At 37.1% G+C, this 12,769-nt stretch overlaps 1 protein-coding gene across 2 annotated transcripts in view; it reads left to right on the forward strand.

Moving 5' to 3' along the window:
- PCNX1 (pecanex 1) overlaps window positions 1-12,769 on the forward strand; it is a 90,898-nt gene that overhangs the window by 56,027 nt on the left and 22,102 nt on the right. For both annotated transcript variants that reach the window (XM_059819908.1, XM_059819909.1), the window contains 8 exons: window positions 862-972; window positions 1,459-1,550; window positions 2,830-2,939; window positions 4,637-4,742; window positions 7,115-7,207; window positions 8,759-8,909; window positions 10,870-11,011; window positions 12,436-12,613. In XM_059819908.1, the coding sequence (XP_059675891.1) occupies window positions 862-972; window positions 1,459-1,550; window positions 2,830-2,939; window positions 4,637-4,742; window positions 7,115-7,207; window positions 8,759-8,909; window positions 10,870-11,011; window positions 12,436-12,613 (983 nt within the window). The remainder of the gene's footprint in view (window positions 1-861; window positions 973-1,458; window positions 1,551-2,829; window positions 2,940-4,636; window positions 4,743-7,114; window positions 7,208-8,758; window positions 8,910-10,869; window positions 11,012-12,435; window positions 12,614-12,769) is intronic.

Here is a 12,769-nt window from a genome sequence, read left to right on the forward strand (position 1 = left end):
GATTATAGAAAATCTTCCCTAAACTGTCAGATTTTGTCTGCTAGGTTTATTTTCATGGTTTGATCCTTCTATCCCTCAGAACATAGAACTTAAGATATGCTGCTGCTTGTGAATCATATATGAACTACTTAACAGTTGTATAAAAGATTGTTATTTCTGCATCTCCTATTCCTTAAGATGGAAAGTAAATGATACGTACAGGTTGGGACATACCGTTCTCTCTATTAAAATGAAGTGGCATTCATTTATCTTTGCATTCTTCAGTCTTGTAATTTGCAGATGTTTTAATGGTTCATACACTTACTCATGTTAATTTTTAAAAAAAAAAAGAGGCATTTAGGATCAGAACTTCTCAGAAGTGGTGTGGGAAAATGAGTAAAATTCTCAGACGTTATTAGTAGCAGAAAACCTAGAGGTGAAATGCTTGGCCTCTCTTACGTCAGTGTGGCTGGTGTTAGCTTGCTCCTGTGATTCCAGACAGGCAGTTAGGCTTGGGTAAGCCTCATTTACAATGAGTGAAATCTTACAAATCTTCTAATCTGTAAACACCCTTGGCTGATCTTTGCTAAATAAAAATGGAAAGCTTGAATTGGCCTGTGTCCAATTTTACAGCAATTAAAATGGAAGTACAAGAAATCTTCTGACTGTTGGTCTATGTAACCTCTATATTCAGTCAGTTCTGAGTCATTGAAGTAGAGATTTACATAATGGATGTTTTCCTTAGAAATAATAGTAGAAATAATTCAGTGCTGTTGAGTTAAATGGTGTGTGTGATACCCTAGAACTTAAACGGAAGAGTACGTTACCATGCTATATTTTTCATATTCACCACTTTTTTCCAACTTTTGTTTTCCTCCGTAGTGTTTACACTATGTTTCCCTATAGTATTCTTCATTGGTCTCCTGCCTCAGGTGAATACATTTGTGATGTATCTCTGTGAACAGCTGGATATTCATGTCTTCGGTGGCAATGGTGAGTAGTGTTTTTTATGTCAGTGGCAAAAGTATTAGATTAGGAGCAACCATCAGATTAATAGGCTAGTTAAAAAAGTTAGTGACTATACTATTTGTATTCCTACCCTTTAAACGTAGAATACTAACTGTATTTTCAAAAAAGCTAAAGGTCTTCTGATTTTTGAGAAATAGAATTAGTGTCCTAGTAAGTCTGTCAAAAAGTATACTTTCTTCCTGGACTGCTTTCTCTTGTGGCTGTTAACCATTCCCATGGTAATGCGGCTGAATAAATGAGGAGGTAAATAAAGCCATATGAATTGCTCTTTAAAACATTCATTTGTAGGGGAAAATATAAATAGTTGCTGTGGGTTGGATTTTTTTTTAAATATCAGAGGGGTGTTGCAGCTAGGGGGCTGATACCTATCTTAAATAATTGGAAGTATTTTGTGTTCTAACCTGATTATGTAACACTGTTTAATTTTTCTTTCGTTTCTATGATATTCAGCTACCACAAGCCTGCTTGCAGCACTTTACAGTTTTATCTGTAGTATTGTGGCAGTAGCATTGTTGTATGGACTGTGCTATGGTGCCCTGAAGGTGAGCAAAATTTTAGACATAACATACATTAATGTTTTGGGGTTTGTTCTCTGCTTCCTTGTATCTTAGATACTTAAATATGCAGAAAGTGAATTAGAAATATTAGTCTGATTTGGTAGGGTTTTATACTTGCTCAGCTGTGAATGATGTCGATAAAGGAGATGCAATGCAGGAACAAAGCACAGTTTTTTGATTTTAAAAGGTGTATGATTTGTGCCTGCACTAGCAGGCTATTTTTTTGGCCAAAACCATATGACATTTACCTTCAGTTCCATTCTACACTGGTTCTTGAAAAAAATCACGGAAGTGGCTTGTTTCTAGCGCAATCTTAATGTATTGGTTTGTTAACCTCTCAAAATGGCTCGTGAATATTTTTTCCAGTGCTGCAAATCGGACGTAGTCTTTTCAAATTAATCTTTACTTGAAAAGAAATTACAGAATGGTTTGTAGTGTTGGAATGAAGATGTGTGCCTGTCTAAAAGGTAGAGGTAGCTGCCAAAGGGGAAGGGAAAGAGCCCCCAACCCAACAGCTTTTTCTTGCTTGAAATGCCATTCTGTTTGAAAACAGTGTGGTGTTGATTCTGTTTGTTCGTTTTAGGAGTGTGTCAATAATCAAATTATCTCGGTTCACAATTGACTGTAGCATGTGTGCCTTCCAACTCAGAGTTGACTGGCTTTTTTCCCACTCTGTCACAGAGTAAAAAGTTGCTGGAGGAAATATTCCCATGATGCTGTCACCCGCAGAACATCATTAGCTTTCTGTGAATTTGTACATTTGTCTCATTAGCCTTTTGTAAACACATCTGTTCAAGATAAACAAGCTTTAGCAAAGAAACACTGTCTCCTCTTTGCAGATCCAGTACAGATCATGAAAACAGAAATAAAACCACTGGTTTAATCTGAATTCGGCACATTAGAAAAGAATAATTTGGCTAAAAACATATGTAACTTCCAAAATTAAGAAGTGACTAAATGCAACTCTAAGAACCTGTGGTCTCAAGGAATGCAGGAAATACTTCATAAGGGTTATGAAAACTGATGACTGTTTAATGATTAAGATGGTATAGGCTTAAGGGATGTACACTACGTTAGAGTTTCTGATCCGTAGTTAGACATAGGTAAATACTGAACAATGTTTTTGTACTAAAATTCCTGTTTCATTTTTGTGGAATTGTAGTTAATTTTTCCATTCTCCTACTATGATATATATAATTCTTGTATGTCAGATAAGTGTCATATACTTTGTCTCCTTTTATTAACATTTCATTTCTGTCTCCAGGATTCTTGGGATGGGCAGCATATTCCAGTTCTCTTCTCCATATTTTGTGGTTTGTTAGTGGCAATATCGTATCATCTCAGCAGACAAAGTAGTGACCCTTCTGTACTTTTGTAAGTGTTCCTTCCCCAAGGAAGAAGCAAGTCACAAGGGAACATTTTTTATAATAATATGTATTAGTACTGTTTGAACTGGTAGTCACCAGCATTATAAAAAATAGTATGATAATGGTTCAGTACTTAGAGAGAAATTCTCAAATTGTGCACCTAGTTCCTCCTCTAATGACAACCTTACTTTGTGACTTCTGGCAAATCACTTACATGCCAAAATCTGATTTAACTGCCAGCTAATGTTCTCCAAAATGCCATTCAGGTGCCATTTTTCTGCTGGTGTATTTGTGCTGAACAACCTGTACCCATTCTACATTTAAAGAGGTGCTCAAGGCACTAGTTTAAGCCAAAGCCCATGTGTGGATTTTTGACTGTTTCTCTCACTTAATTTGTTAGTGTGTTCTTACCTTGAATGTATGCTCAAAGTATTTGTTCAAATAATTTCATCTCAGATGCTAAACAATAAGTATCTATTTGGTGATGAGCGTTCACGTCTAGCATGAGGAAATGTATTCATGTTGCTATTCTGAGTTGGAGTATTGATCTGATGATGAGAGTATTTCTGATTCAGTTAATAATTATGTGTGTAAAACAAAATACTTGCAGTAGGAGAAACACCACCCACAGAATAGCCAATAGAGGCTTAGTCACATACCTGGGTTAGGCAGAGCTTGAACTTGGATTTAAATTTAGCCATAATGTTGGATGAATTTGATTAGCAGTAGTCTGAGGTAGATAGTGAGGGGCCTCTTCTGTGAACAAGGAGATTAATGATTTGTGAGTGTTCACACAGAAGGAAAATTCTTATCTTTGGCTTGACAACTAAACCTTGTCCTATTACTCTTAGTTCAGGTGACTTTACTCAGTTGGTATGAGGTCCTTGTCCCTAGATACCTGTTCTTTTCTTCTAAGTATTGTAGCCTGGATGCTTATGTTTGACCTGCAGGTTCACCTATTTAGCCAAATGTGGCAGAGTTAAGCATTGCAATACATTGCAATATGTGATTGCCTTTGAAGATCTAGGACTGTAGTGAGCTTCCTGTCCATAATATGAAATAATACATATTTCTGTACCACATAAGGTATGGTAAGAAAAAATGCAAGATGCTTAGGTATGTCTAGCAGTGCTGTATATGGTCTTCTGAAAGCTTAGATATAGATATTTTGGGCTTCAGTACTAGCAAGGTCTGCTAGGAATTTAGTAGTTTGGTCAGTGTGGCTAATTCATGAATTAATCAGGGTAGTATAGGGTTTTTTTGTTCCTGTTGAAGTTTGAATTAAACCATGTAATTCTTGGTTTTCTAATTGGTATTGACAAATATACCACTTCTGAACTTTGCACCAAGTTACATTTCTGTTCAGTTATTTGTAAACTAAAGTTTTGTTTCATGAATACTAAGAATTTAACTTAAAATTCAGTATTTGTTCAGTTACTCCTGTTGGTACTGGAGAAACTGCTGTTTGAACAACATCTGGCTGCTCGTCTTTAATGGTGGTCATTGTGTGCAACCAGAGAACTAATTCTTTTATAAAGTTGAGATCTCATCTTTGTAAATTTGCTCAGCCATGTGAAAGCAATAATATGCCAGCATTATTTTTTCTTGTAATCAACTTGTAATAGAACTTTTGACTTTGTTATTCTTCTAAAACCACATAGAACAATACATGCTTTTCAGTGGGTTGTTTTGTCTGTCTTTAAGCTCTTTAGTGCAATCAAAATTTTTTCCTAATTCTGAAGACAAAAACCCTGAGGATCCTCTGTCTGAAGTAAAAGATCCTTTACCTGAAAAGCTTAGAAATTCTGTGGTAAGTAGGCATTTTAATTATTTTTTTTTAATTCAGTCTAAGCATTTAGTTTATGTTGGTTTGTATAGCATCAATCTGGATCTTACTTAGAATCATAGAATCGTTTAGGTTGCAAAAGACCTTTAAGATCATCGAGTCCAACCGTAAACCTAACACTGGCAAGTCCACCACTAAACCTAAACCATGTCCCTCAGCGCCTCATCCACGTATCTATTAAATACCTCCAGGGATGGTGACTCCACCACCTCCCTGGGCAGCCTGTTCCAATGCCTGACAACCCTTTTGGTGAAGAAGTTTCTCCTAATACCCAATCTAAACCTCCCCTGGGGCCACTTGAGGCCATTTCCTCTTGTCCTATCACTTGTCACTTGGGAGAAGAGACCAACACCCACCTCTCTGCAACCTCCTTTCAGGTAGCTGTAGAGAGCGATGAGGTCTCCCCTCAGCCTCCTCTCCTCCAGACTGAACAACCCCAGTTCCCTCAGCCGCTCCTCGTAAGGTTTGTGCTCCAAACCCCTCACCAGCTTCGTCGCCCTTCTCTGGACACGCTCCAGCACCTCAATGTCCTTCTTGTAGTGAGGGGCCCAAAACTGAACACAGTATTTGAGGTGTGGCCTCACCAGCACAGAGTACAGAGACACGATCACCTCCCCGCTCCTGCTGGCCACACTATTTCTGATACAGGCCGGGATGCTGTTGGCCTTCTTGGCCACCTGGGCACACTGTTAGCTCATATTCAGCCGGCTGTCAATCAACACCCCCAGGTCCTTTTCCACTGGGCAGCTTTTACTTAGCTCACAACACTTGTTAATTACCATGGTGTTGATTAGAATGGATATCAGAGCGTTTCCTTTAAATCTACAGATGGACCAATGTACTATGCTAAGAGTATAATGCTTATACTGCAATTTAAGTTATTTAAAAGGAGGCATGTGAGAGAATTGGAATGCCCTGGTGTGAATTCAGTGAAATATCATTGATGATTTTCTTCTAGCTCATATTGATAATAATAAAAGATACTTGCTTTTGTGCAGAAGTTAGTGGGAAAGAATTAATGGTGGCAAAACTATATTAACTCAGTATTTCTAGTAATTGCGAGCAAGAGCTTTGTGCGCACTCTTCCAGAAATAGGAAACAAAAATGGTGGAAAGTGTTGTGGGGTTTTTGTGGAAACTTTTTTATTTATTTAAAGAGCAGATGTAACCTATTCTATTTACTTTAGCACATACTTCAAATTTTTAGTACAAATTCAGTCTAAATATTTATGAAAGTACGAAAGAAGGTTGCACATTCATTTAACCTTGTGTAGGGCTTTGCTGTAGGGGAATAACAGCATAGATGGGTTTCTCCTAGTACAGGAGGCACAACTGTGACAAGGTGCAGCGTGTGGAAACTGCAGGTAAATATTTAGAGCAGAGAAACTGCAGTTCTTTTAATGCTTAACAGGAGAAAATGACCGTAGGAGCTGCAAGCGCCTCCTTAGCTCTCAAAGTGCGTTGTTAGTCACCAAGGGGACAGGGGAGCTGAGGATTATGATACAATGTTTCTTTCAGTTTTTAAAATCAGTAAGTCCTGATTTAAAAAAAAGTAAGTTGTATCCCAAGAAGTTAAGACCTTGTAGCAATAATTGCTGTGTGTAATTATTTGGCTGGTTTTGGAGTAGTTAATCCTTTAATGATTTTCTGGGCTGAAAAGATTAATACGGTATTTACAGAGTGGGAACAGGTCTAAACTTGGAGATTCTGAGTTGTAGTGGCCCTAAGTACGTATTGCCCCCTTGTGACTGAGTCTGGCATTACTAGTTTTGTTATTTTCTGCTTGTTATCAACCGCTCGTCTTCATTTATTAGGTGTAACGGAATTTCAAACTCATTCTTCAGGGTCATTCCGAAGCTATCCTTTACCCTTCTGCAAAGGAGGGGGGAAAAGGGTTGAAGAGCCTAGTTGTTCCACCTGGTTGTTAGCTCTGTCTAGGCAGCTGTCTTCCAGAGCTCTTAAGTGCCCCATAGTCTAAGCAATTCTTAGATCATAAACAGGAAATTTGGTTAGCCCTTCCAGCTCTTTTGTCAGTGCTGTAGGGAGGTCCTTATACCCCTTCACAGTCCAGAATGAGAGAGAGGGAATATATTGGGTATATTAATTTCTCCTGCCCCACTTCAGGTTTGCATCTTTCCACTTGACTCATTTGAACTAATGTTCTTAGCCATAAGATTTATCTTGTGAAATTTCTGCTAACTTCAATGGAAGTAATTAACACCAGCATAATTTGAAAATCTTTAATCAGTTTCAGTGTCACTGCTGATGGGCATTAAGCATTTGAAGAGGACAACCAAAGCTGGTATTTTCTAAAATTATTTTGTTTTGACTCCCCAGAGTGAACGATTGCAGTCTGACCTGATTGTGTGTATAGTCATTGGTGTACTCTATTTTGCAATTCACGTCAGTACAGTATTTACAGTTTTACAGGTAAGGTGTTCCATCATGTCTGCCATCTCTCTTCTATATACAAATACTCTAATGTGATGTAATGCTTATTCTGGTAGTGCACTGGGTCTCCTGACGAGTTTTAGATGGTCTTTAAATACATAGTGTGACAAGTACATGATGAAGATCATGTTCCAGTTTTATGTGCTCAAAAACTCTTCTTCCCCCTGCTCTTGCCTAGTTTCGTCTTACATTCTGGCTTTTTATTTTAGTCTCTGACACAAAATGCCCTCTTTTTCTTCACCTATCTCAGTTAAGTAGTGTCAGGATCATTTTTTAAAGAAGTTTAAAAGGCTTGATTCTTAAGATCGAGGGACTGAACCTTGACTCAGCAATTGCACGCTAGCATGGCTGTTTGTAGACTATAGTATAAGGGAGTACCGCTTTATTGGAATGGTTATTTACAGGACTTCAAAGAGCCTTTGAGTTTCAAATTTTTTACTTGTCAGTCTAGCTAATATTACTGCTTTGGGTACTTTTAATGTGTATATATGACGCCCACTTGATGATGGTGACATGGGACTTGAATTTGTTTAAGTAAAGGCATTTGCCTAAAGAATTGCAGTTCCTGAATTTCTTATTTTGGTATTCCTGCAATGGAGCCATTGGTTAGCTTATGAACAGTCTTCTGTCAGGCAAAGGAAAGTTTCTTGCATGTATTTTAAAAAGATTTTAACATCCCACTGCTGCCTACAGTTAAAGTAAGAAACTAATTTTAAAAAGCATATGTGTTTAGGCAGCTTCAGGTTTTCAGGTGAAGTGTCCTGCTTAAGCAGGTGTACTAGTTTTTTCCTAAGGAAAATATCTCTTCTAATGTATGACTGGACTTCAGCACTCCTCCCAAATGTTGCTTTCTCTCACCTTTGAGAAACTTGGCTATATGCTCTTCACCAGTTCTATAGTTCAATAGGCTTAGGCTTCACAGAATTTCTGAATCAACAGCATATAACAGGGTAATGCAATCCTAATTTTGCTATGACATATCTTGAAATTTAGAGCAAATTTTAATCTATAGAAAGCATTACTGTGAAATCCAGTCTTCATACTGTGTTAATATAGTAGTATTTTGTGACTTCTGTGAAAGAGTTTGGTCTTGGTGGGAGGCTTCTTATTTACCACCTTCTCAAGAGAATACAAGATTAATGATTTGTTTTTCCTTATGCTTATACTTCCTTTTATCCAGCAGATGAAAATGTAAATTGGGTTCAGCCTTCAGAGGATAATAGCGGTATCATTTATAAAATGAAATGCAGATGGGACGGAAGCAATGGATTATGAAGAAGATTGGTGTACTATTTTTACTTTAAAATACTTCTCAACTGAGCGGAAATTTGTTAGAAATTGATAGTTTATTCTCTCACAGGCATTTCTTGTTTGATCTTGAAGTTGGTAGTACAGCTTTTAAGGAAGAAATACATTCCCAACTTACTATTACAGGAGCACCTGCCTAGATGCTGGAAAAGGTATTACATTATTAGTGTATGATTTTGTTTATAAACCACAAACCTTAATTTCTTCAATTCTTCTTTTTAGCCTATTTTAAGTTATGTTCTCTATGCATTGGTGGGTACGGTAGGCTTTGTGACCCATTATGTTCTGCCTCAACTCCGAAAGCAACTTCCTTGGCATTGCTTTTCTCACCCACTGCTGAAAACCAAGGAATACTATCAGTTTGAAGTCCGAAGTAAGTATATTTCATGACTTTTTTTTTTTTTTGAACTTGTAGTTGCCGACCAACTTGTGTTACCTATTGGTACACTTAATCTCTTCTTTATTGTCACCACTGGAGTATTTAATGACATCTAATCTAGAAATGCCTTAGTTTCTCAGTTCCTCATGCTTTGATTCCATGACGTTCTATGTATCTCTTAACTGATGATGATAATATATTACCATCATCATTATCTCAGAGCAGTTCCATTAAAGCACAGTCTTCAAAATCTTAAGTTGCGAAGTTTGTGCTAATGATTGCCTTAATTTTTTATAAAGGTAGAGTGTGTTTCACTAGGTATTTCTTCAAGATAGTAATTTTTTTTCAAATGTTTTAGAGGATTAGATATGGTGAATGCTGTCGGAGATTTCATCTTGGCATGGATTTGATTCTTAATGATGTTGTCGATATGTTTAACAACATAAAGTAGTACAAGTGGCCTACTAATGGAAAAACACACTAAGGGACCAGTCTTGCCAGTTGATCTGCATAGACATGCACTTACACCTTGTGTTCAAGTCTACGTTTCCATGAAATCTTTCCCTGGAGGCTGCAGAAAATATGAAGTTAGTTATACTCCTGATCAGTTTTCCAGTATGCATAAACATAGTGGTAGGTTGTGGGGTCTCCACTGTTGGAATGTTTTTATTGTTTACAGCACACTTAAGAAATTTCTATAAAAAATGGCTTAGAAACAACTGAAGCTATTTTGGTTTTGCTCTTCAGTTAGTTTTCAAGGTAAGATAGTAATTAAAAGAAAGTGAGCGTTCTGCTGCTTTCAGGAACAAAGAATTATCAGAATTGATTCTCAAACTTCCTACCTTTGTAGCAGCTACGCAGTGTGGTCTTTTCACTGATGCCTAAATTGTGGGCATTTTTTCAGTAATTGGGTGTAAAGATGGATAAATATGAATAGTAATTGTAATATGATGCCAAACTCTATTTGGAGGAAGAAGTGAAAAGTGCAATTGGATGCCTTAGATTTTTAATCTACAAAACTAGAGAAGCTACAGTTAGTGTCCTTTTGTTGATACTCGGCTTCAGTATTTCCGTATGCAGTAGTGTTTTCGGGAAAGATGAGTCATACCCAGTAACGTTCAATATAAGTTTGTAGCATCTCCCAGTCTGGTCCCTGTAACTTAAAGAGAACTCATGCCGTGTCAATGACTAGCTGTCCTTAGGGTTTCTGTTGTAGAAAAGGAACTTCAGTTTTTGCTGGGGCTCATCTAGGCATGTGCAGTCATTTATAGCAATGAAGAGAGGTGGGCCTTTTTCTAGCCTCTTTCAAGTATACCTTTAACCCTTTATGCATGCAGCCGTGTTCAATGTAACTTTTGACATAGGCTCTTCCAGCCTATATTTGTGCTGCCTTGTAAAATAAATTTTCTCCTTATCTTGATTGCTATGTTTCAAATAAATGCAAATGATGTTACATATTTTGCAATTATTGTAGAAGCTTAAAAGAAGTTCTTAAGTCTCAGACATTTGTGTTAGCAGGTTATGTATGCTCTTCTACATTGTAGAGTTGTAAAGCAGAAATCTTTCAGTTCAAATATGGTTGGAACACTTCCTTTTGCATGAGATGAAGCTGTTTGACATTACGTGTTTTATCAGTATCAATGTTGAAATTATTGATGAGGTGGCAACCCGGTGTGTTTCCTGCTATATGCAGTAAGCAAGTAGCTTCCAAACTGTTATATTGTAATACATTTTATATAGATGTGTAACAGTGCAAAAACTCTACTGGGGCTACTGACAGTAGCTTAGAAGGAGCTTCTCTTTATTTTGGTTAGATAAAACTATGGAAGTCTAGTATGAGAATACAGTTAGTGTTTGGCGCCACAAATTACTTGGATCAAGAATCTTTCTTCTGTTAGCTGAGTTTGATCTGACAGTGCAATCTGATTTCTTTTTTTTTAATGTATCTTGATAGATGCTGCACATGTTATGTGGTTTGAGAAACTTCACATTTGGCTCCTTTTTGTAGAGAAGAATGTTATCTATCCGCTGATAGTCCTCAATGAGCTTAGCAGCAGTGCTAAGAATATTGCTAGTCCAAAGAAACTGGATACTGAGTAAGTAGAAAAGGCTGTCAAGTAATCTGAGTATGTCTGCTGTGGTGGGAAATTAAATAGTGAGTTCTGGCCTCAATGCGAAGACAGTTAATGTTATTGCCTTAAAACTAAGGCAAGGAATAAATGAAGTTTTTCTTTATTTGAAAGAATATCATAGAACTAAGTTACCTTGTGGACTTAAACTGAATGTAGTATTACAGTGTTAAACTAGGAACTACAGAAAGAGAAATCATTCAATTCATAGCATATACTATGAAGATTTCAGGTTGCAGAGTTATCTAGTAGTGCGATATCAGAATTTCCTTGTTGATCTTCAGAGTCTGTAATATGGATTATCTGGACTGCAAGTTCAAGATAGTGACAGTATGTTCTGGTATTTTATCAGGTGTAAACTTAAGATTTCTGTTATGTTCCCCAAGTTGGTGTGCCAGTTTGCAGCCCCTCTTACAGCTTTCTGCTGTCATCAAGGAATTCCCCAGGCCTTCCAGCCCTTAAGTATAATCTGTATACAGATGGAATTGCACACTGCCTCTTAAATTGAGCCTTAGTTATAATCCCTCAAGCAGCGTATCTGACTGTCTCAGCAAATGAAAGTTCAATAATAGGCCCTGCATTTTTTGCCTCCAAGAACAGTGACCAGGTGGCTTTTCTGGATTTGAAGTTCTACTGATTTACAACAGAAGTGTTGTAGATAAAATGAATCTTGAAACAAAATGGAATTATGTATTTTTTGGGGGGGTTGGATTTCTTGGGTGTGGGTTTGGTTTTTTTTAAAGTTTAATAATCCCTGGACCTATTAAATTCTTGCTTTGGGTTCATTACTCTTGTCACTACAAGAGCTTTGGGAGGAATATTGCCATTACATTACTTTAATGTTATTTTTATAACCCTTTGATCCATCAGTTACTATCTCTGAAAAAGAATATCACAGTAAGTTTATCATTAAGTTGCGGTTCCCACAATATAAACTAGAGCAGTATAGTCATGCAGGAAATAATGATAATCCAGTGTTTATGAACATCCTCTTGATGATTAATCTAGAGCACTTCTAGCATTTTTACATCTCAATATTCATAACCTAAATTAAAGACCAGGTTTCTGTTCAGAGTACAAGGATATTTCGCCTCTGGGTTTTTTTGTAGCGAGACTCTTAAAATAATGCTAATCCTTGAACATTGATTGGCTTGAGAATACTGGTAGAAAGACTTGGATAGTAACCTTTAAAAAAAACAAAACCACTGAAGTTGTCTTTAGAAAAAGAACAAACCAAACCACCCCCACCCCCACAAAACTCCAAAAGCAAACCCAAATCTAAACCTTGAGTTTGAAGAGATTGGCATTGCATGACAGCAACAAGTTAGGTGGTCTTTAAACCCCTTTCAGACAGCAGATAAGTAACTGTTTTATGTGAATTTCTTATACAGGTTGGGTGCTTTAATGATCACAATAGCTGGCTTGAAGTTACTGCGTTCATCATTCAGTAGCCCAACGTGCCAGTATGTCACTGTTATTTTCACAGTGCTCTTCTTTACTTTTGATTACAAAAGTTTTACTGAGACCATGCTGCTAGATCTCTTCTTCATGTCCATACTCTTCAGCAAGGTAACTTTAACTCTATTTCTAGGTGTTTCAAGTCATCCAAAAGGGAAAACAGATAGTCCTAACTGATAGGTAATCTTCCAGATAATCAGTCCTACTGGTACTGTAATCAATATGCTGTAAGACAGCTAAGACTTCTCCTTCCCAAAGCACTTCCGT

This window comes from Gavia stellata, chromosome 7 (genome assembly GCF_030936135.1).
Source record: "Gavia stellata isolate bGavSte3 chromosome 7, bGavSte3.hap2, whole genome shotgun sequence".
In the NCBI taxonomy this organism is placed as follows: domain Eukaryota; kingdom Metazoa; phylum Chordata; class Aves; order Gaviiformes; family Gaviidae; genus Gavia; species Gavia stellata.